We start from the raw sequence: 7,661 nt of genomic DNA, 5'->3' as shown, positions 1-7,661 counted from the left end.
CGCCTCGTGTACAGAGCATGCCTGCTGGCCAGACTAAAATCAGATGTAAAAAAAGACCACAGTACAGCAAAACTGAATCTGGTTACCTGCACCCTTCCATTGTCATAAGGATGGGTTTCTTTTCATGGTAAAAGCTTAAAAATTGGTCCTTAAGTCAGCAACAGAGTCAACACCAATGAAAGTAAAGACTTTTCAAGAATATTCTATTTCAAGATCTTCTCTTCCTCTTTCAAAGAGTGGGAAATCATCATGAATTTTCTGGATGATTTAGGACAATATGTATCAAAGCCATTTGCAGCATTTGGGGCAAAAGATAAGGTGGCAATATTATTTGTTCCTGAGGTACTTGTTTTCTATTCAGGTTACGCATTTGTTTGATAACGGAGGGACTGTCTTCTTTGCTATTTTCATGGCAATTTGGGGTAAGTACATTTTTATTTATTCTGGACTTTTAGTTCACCTGACCCTTTTATATGATTACTGGGTAAAGGGGGATTAGAGCTCTTGATAAAATTTAAAGGAGGATTATGATTTTGTCACACAAACTTTTTTTTTTCCTGTTTTCATCAACTTCAATCTCTGTGCTAGTAGTGGGTGAAAATCATACATTTTATCATTAATGTAATGACTGTCTTTAGCGTCTTAAATGTCTTTCAGCCTGAGTAATACGCAGGCATAATTCTTCTTAGAGGCAAACATGTAGGTTAATTTACTGCTCTGGAGTTAACATTAAAATCACATCTTGTAGAGAATTCTTATAGAATAAGTGAGAATATTTTTGTCGGAGCTAGTTAGAGGGAAATATAGGTAAGATTTGATGTTAAGTGCTTACAGCAGTTTATTTATATTCAAATCCTCAGTCTGAATATCTCATTATGTTCTCTCTGACATCACACACATCATGGCATGGGGCATGAAGCTAAGCAGGGTGATATCTATAGAGGCCACTGTTGAACAGGAGTTACCTAAAACAGTCTTCCCTCTCTTTGAAGGTCGGTGTAATAATGCCATACAAGACAGTGGTAATGGTTCCAGCATGAAATGCTTGATGGAATTAGCTTTCACTGAAGCTAATAGTATTTTGCTGCTAGAAAGTAGGGAAGACTGGTATTAGGACAAGAGATAATTAATTTTACCAATGTAAATGTTTGTCTATGTAAACCCTGAGAAAATAACACCAGTTCACATACATACAACTGTCTGAATTCAAGCCAGAGTTTTACAATTTTGAGTAGAGTCAAATGGCACACAGCAGCTTTATTTATGCATTATGTGTGAATAAGCATTAATGATTGTAACTTAAAGGGAAGGATGAACAAATGTCACAAAATTTGGACGCTGGCATGATAAAAACAAAACCAATACACAAACAACAGCAAAACATCAGAGGTACATAGGCAACATAAGCACATGCACATACATACAGAAATCATAATTAGATTGTTAAAAATTAATGTAGTATAAATATAACTGAAGGGCACGCTTTGCTTGCCTCAGTGATATTTCTTCATTGTTTCCTAATCTTGCTGTTACAGCCTTGCAATTACTAATAATTAATTTCATAAATTCCTAAAATACATTGCACTTGGTTGTATGGTTACCAGTGTGGACAGAGCTGGTAGTTTCTTACCATCTCCTCATCTCTATATTCGAGTTCTCAAACAGAGCTCTTTCAATTTGCAGCTGAGGCCAAGGTTCAAGTGTAAGAAGGAGTTTTGCTTACGTGATACAGCTTTACCGTTATCAGGAAAGATGGCATAATGTGTGCTAAGGAAGATGAAAGCTGAACATAACTTTTTTATTAATTTCAAGCAGCAGAGTGATGCTCTCACCTAATACAGGTGAATGTATCTCAGATTTTCAGTCTGCTATCCAACACCATGGATACAAGATTAGAAATCAGGTTCTGGTTTTGATGGGAAGCGTGCTGTTTTCATGACTGCCCCCTGTAGGAATGGCAACACTGCACGAATGCACTCAATTCTTTAATCTTCTAACTTTGAAATAGATACCCATTTTACTCATCTGCAGTGTGACTGCCAATGTTTCTGTCCCTGGTGTGTGCATATATGTAATTTACTCACATATGTACTTACTGCAACATTCACAGTTGATGAGATAACTCCATCAATGTGATCCACAGTCTCTGCACTAAATAAAGCACTTTCACAGGGTCATGGTAGCAAGCATGTATCCCATGTGATTAGTTATTTTCTCAGCACTTGTTTTGTTTATTCTATGCCTTTACAGCTGTATCTTTTGCATGTTATTTCTTTCTATTTAGACATTTCTGATAATTGCAAACAAATAAACTATGCAATTATTTTCATTATACTGCCATCATTTTACTGTTTAGTTGGACAAAACAGGAGCATGCCTTTTAGGGTATTTATGTACATGGCAGAGATAATTCCCTTTCTGTCATGTTAAGATGATTATTTCTTCTATCTAACCTGTATCAAAACCTTTTACATAATTTCTACAGATCTAGCGTGCAATGCAAACAACAGATCAGTTTGACAGAGGAATAGAAGCTTTCAGTCTTTTTTTCCCTGTGGTAGTGATTTTAACTCAGTCATCACAGACAAAGGTTAAACATAGTCTGTGTTACTCAGTAGTTCCATTCTCCTCAAAAAACTTCAACCTCTGAGTAATCCAAGTAAATCTAACTCTTTCTGTCATATTCACTGAGGAAAGTACAAATATAGAGTGGGGAAAATAATGCCCCAAGTCATTTATCAAATAGGAATTACATTTGGAGAGAAGAGTTTCACCTCAAGGTAATTAAACTTCAGATTTTTTTTGTATTGATGCTAACATATCATTGCAACCTTGGTTAAATTTTGCTCTGTTATAATGTCTGAATTTTTGACCAAAGTTACAGGAGGCAGGATTTTAGCTGGGTTCTATTTGTCTATATTATTCCTAAGAAAACAAGTATAATATCCTTCCAGGAAAACCGTAATTTGATAATTTAACTACAAAGTATGAGAGTGATGCTCTGCTACTGGGCCCTGCCTGTTCCGTATCAGTCTACCTTGTGATTTTCCCCTTGCTTTCCAAAACACTGTTTGCACAGTAATAGCTGTGAGATAACAGCTGCCAGGTCATTTTGGGAAAAATGAAACCATGTCGATAACAGGTGGGAATATAATCTGAAGCAAACATTACGGTGAAGGGTGGGATGGTGTCATGTCAGCCATAGGAATGCCATCGGACGGGCACCCTGCGTTGTCTTTCTCCGCCTTGTCTGCTGCTCTGTCATCTGACGTGCATCCGAAACTCGTATCATATGGTCCAAGTGAGTTGTCCAAGTGGAGAACTGAAAGGATACTGTAATTATTTTTAATATATTATTTAAAAGATTCTTATCCCCTTATGCCGGGTACCTCACAATTTAGTTCAGCAGTCCGTCACAGCTAAATCCAGTTAACCTCTTTCTTACGTACAGGGGAGCAGAAGATGAAGGCCCTGATTTGCGATCTTCTGAGGATAGTGTGTTTTCTCCCAGTAACACCCATTCAGGACTACATGGGTGGTTGACTTTCAAAGCTAGTTTCTAATCTGACATCCTGGCAGGCTTAAGCTCTTGCATTTAAGCCAGAAGAGGCATATTGCCAGAGTTTTATTTTTATTTGATTTTATATGAGAAAAAAAGTGTGCTTAGCCTCTCAGTCTTTGTTTAAACATTTAAAAATGAAGTCCAGGAACATGATACAAATGTTTGGAGACTGTGTGATTACACTTTAATACAAGTTTACACATATTAATGGAAAAGACAAAAGCAATCTTCTTTTTAAACCTCTTAAAAGTATTTTTAGTCCTAAAAAAAAGATATAGCTTCATCCCTCATTTTGTAATTGAAGTTGGATGAGTAAGGAGTCTAGCCTTTTTCAGTTAGTCAAAGTTTGGGAGCATTTTTGAGCTATAATTTTGAGCTCGCCCGCAATTCTTTGAACAGGTTTACTCATACTAGATACCGTATTTCCTGATATTTCAGAAGTTAAAAAATAACTTGTAAGGAGGAGACGTAGAGTTAAGGGGAGTACTGGTTAAGCCAAAATTTCAAAATAATAAAGCACTCTAATTTGAAAACTAGTTTGACTGAGGTTGATGATATAAATCCTAATAATTCAATAAGGCCAGACTATTTAAATATCTCTGTGCAGCAATAAAAAACTTTCTTATGCAAAACACTTGTGCAGTTCCTTACCAGGGTCGTTCCTTGTATCATCATAAAGTCGTCTGTGGGAAAATGACTCAGACCTTTTCTTACCACATATAAAATATCCAATCAGACCAATTAATATAGATCCCAAAATGGCTCCTACAGTGACACCAACTATTACTCCTCCTTTATTGATTTTCTCTAGGAGAGAAAGAAAGAAGAGACAGTTGAATGAGAATAATAAATGTGTAAGATCAGATACTTCACTCTTGCTTTATAGCAGTCAAGGGCTTTGGGGAGTGCGACTTTTCACCAAGGATCTGAAACACTTTGCAGACTGTTTTTCTTGGAACTGAACTTGTTCTCCCACCCCCTTTCCTTTTCAGTCATGTTATCTCAAATCAAGTACGTTGTAATTACTATAACTATGATGGGGAACATGAAAGTCAGATGCTCCTTCAGTTCTTAGTACAAATTGTACTCTACTGAATATGATGGATAAGCTATTCAGTCCTGTGTTAAAAGCTTGAAAGCTAATTAACGGTAAAAAAATTACTGTGTCTTCTAATCTTTCCTTTTCTTTTGCTGAAGACCTGATTCAGAGCATCAGGATAGAAAAAGTGCTGTGACAGTTTTATGCTCCATTGTTTTCCCACGCATATTGAATTTGGTAATTAAATGCACAATTAATAATTCCTTTGGAAGTATTTATAAGAAGTCATCTTTGGTCACAGAAGTTTCTGAACTTATATAACTTGACTTGTTAAACATTTTAGATGTTGTTGCTACACATCTGCTTTATAGGTCCATTCCAGTGTGAATGGGCAGTACCTGTCATTAGGTTCCCTCACTCTTGGAAGTGTTACACAAAGAAGTAAACAGCAAATAATTTTTAAAAATATTTTATTATTTTGGGTGAGTTTTAGTTTTAGTCTATACTAGGTCACCTATTAATTCACCCATTTTATGAGGCCTCCTGTTCAATGAAAAGAAGGTTTGATTTCAGCTTTATGATTTTATTAATCCAGTTGGACTTTAGTTAGATACTTACCTTTATTGGCATCTTTTGAATTAGGTGATGTTGTAGAAGTGTTGCTAAAATGATGATTCTGTTCTGTCGTCTGCTGAATGGGGTAGTTTGGTGTCAGACTGTCCTGCTTCACCGTGGGTGATGGCAGAGTGATACCGGTGGGGATCAACGCAGTGGGGTTGATTGAAGAGTTACCACTGGGGAGCACTGCAGCCAAAGGGGTGCTGTAGGTGACTGTGGAGTTCCTTAGTGTCACCGTGGAAGCAGGAGTAGCTGCAGCACTTTTGGTCACTCCAGAAAAGTCACCCATTGTTGTAAGTGTTGCTAAAGATGTGGGGATTCTGCTGAAGTTTGTGGCAGAGTTATTTATTCCACCTTTTGATCCCATAGGGACACTTGAAGATGAAGTGGTGCCATCAGTGGGCCTTGGGGATGTGCTGTTTGACTGACTGCTCATCTCTTTTCTTTTCGTTACATTTTTTTGGGCGTTGGCAGTTGGTGCAGCATGGCTGACGGTACTGGAATTTGTGGCAGTAGTCGTAGGCAGAACAAGTCTGTGTGAAGTTAGTTGCACTGTAGACTGATTGTCATCTCTAATTGAGCTATTTTCATTATTTGTTTCATTTACTTTTATGTCCTCCGTATTGCTTTTGTTCCATTGCAGCCTTACAAGCAGAAAAATTAAAATCATTCCACAGGAGGGTTGCATGGTGTTGACTTCAAAGTTTGTTTCGTTGTATAGAGAACCTGCAAAAAATTCACTTTTGTCTATTATTCCATTTTGCAAAACAAAGCTGCTCAGTTAAGACCAAAATAAGCCGGTAAAAAAACCACTATGTTACACTATAGAAGTCTCAGTAGTTTACCACATGCTGATGCTGAAAACTTTACATTCCTGAGTGCTAATGACTTAAGAGCGACCTAATACAATACTGATGAACAACAAAAGGTTTTTGTACAAGAAGATTCCGTGTTTCTATAAACAGGCCCCATACTCTGAGGGGAATAATTCAAACCCACTTTGCTATAGCATGAGGTAATGATACGTACTTGGATGGCATGCCTGAAGCAATGTTTTCCGGGCAGGCAGCAACTCCAAGAGCATGCTGAAGAGTTATGTTCCATTGCGAAGAAATATAATTGTTACAGTTAGCCCTGAAAGTTGATGGATAATGTCTTCTGACCCCGAGCAATGAGTGTCATGTGAACGCTGCCAGGAGTAAATTGAAAACGAAATCAGTCTAGGGATTACGGATGCTTTTTGTGTGGAAAATTCTGTTCCTGTAGGAAACCAGAAGCTGTGTATCATGCATTAATTTTTCCAGTGTTAGATTGAGAAGGATGAGAAAATCTTATCTTGAAGTTTGTTGATTGTAGCAGGTATGCTGTTCAGTATATCCGTTGGGTTTTGGTGGGGGGAGGGGTGTGTTTTTCTAAGTATGAGACAGGTTAAGATCATGTAGTTTTTAACTCCTGCACATAACCTTTCATGTGACAGCACAATAATAAGTAAAGATAAGTTACACCTTCAGCGTCGTTAATTAACTAGGTGTCCGTGTGTTGTGGAAGAAAGATGTACAACTGAAAAAAGAAACTATTTCTTTCATATTCAGCCTTCCCCTCCTACTGTCTTGTGCTTTTTCCTATGGGTGAGGGTTTTGGGGGTTGGTTTTGGTTTGGTTTTGTTCTTAGGTTATTTTTTTGCCATTTGCCGTTGTGCATTTTCCCCAGGTTAGCTTCTTTGTATGTAACGCCGTCAGAGTGTTACGGAAAGTACATGTACAGTAACAGTAGAAAGCAGTCAGCTATGGGTAATGTTATATCAGTGAGTAGATGATAATTAAATATCATGTCATTGTATCTCATTTTGGCTTTATTCTTATTTCTTCTTTGATCTGTTCTTATATGTTTTCTGTGTTTAGTGGTTAGAAGGCGGTACCATTACTTGAAACACATGTGAATTTATAAAATACCATTTAATCTGCTTATTAACATATGTTCCACTTCTCCACAGTGCTTATTTCCCAAGTTAAGCTCAGTTATATGGCAGGAAAGACCTATGCTCAGAAAAATTATTTAGCAAAAACGAAGAGAAGGCTGCTGCTTGAGGATCAGTCAAACCAAGGATGACGACTCTGGCCCCAAACAAGCAAGCCAAAGAAAACCCCTTTGGAGTTCATTTATCAGCTCAAATTATGTTTACAGTTTGAATTATATGCCTTCAGATGACTGTGAAATGCTGTGCAATCCGAGTAATTTGATTTTGATTTGGTAGTAGCAGTAACAGCTGCAAAACAGCGAAGAAAAAACCTTTGAGTTTTATGAGGTTTTCAAACACATGCTTTCATCTTTATATTACTGTTTTAATTCAGTGGCGTGGTCTTTCCTTCCTTGTATCAATAGTCATATTAGTGAACAAAATTATTTGGTCACATTGCTTATTATCCCTTCACTGTAACTAAA

At 37.2% G+C, this 7,661-nt stretch overlaps 1 protein-coding gene across 3 annotated transcripts in view; it reads left to right on the top strand.

The window, feature by feature from the left end:
* Nucleotides 1–7,661, top strand: part of LOC104125703 (anoctamin-3) — a 214,281-nt gene that overhangs the window by 178,069 nt on the left and 28,551 nt on the right. For all 3 annotated transcript variants that reach the window (XM_035893722.1, XM_035893721.1, XM_035893723.1), the window contains one exon: nucleotides 362–422. In XM_035893722.1, the coding sequence (XP_035749615.1) occupies nucleotides 362–422 (61 nt within the window). The remainder of the gene's footprint in view (nucleotides 1–361; nucleotides 423–7,661) is intronic.

Source organism: Egretta garzetta, unplaced genomic scaffold (genome assembly GCF_000687185.1).
Source record: "Egretta garzetta isolate BGI_Z169 unplaced genomic scaffold, ASM68718v1 scaffold455, whole genome shotgun sequence".
Classification (NCBI taxonomy): domain Eukaryota; kingdom Metazoa; phylum Chordata; class Aves; order Pelecaniformes; family Ardeidae; genus Egretta; species Egretta garzetta.
Note: the sequence above shows the minus strand (reverse complement) of the source record. Positions and strands in the feature narration are given on the sequence as shown.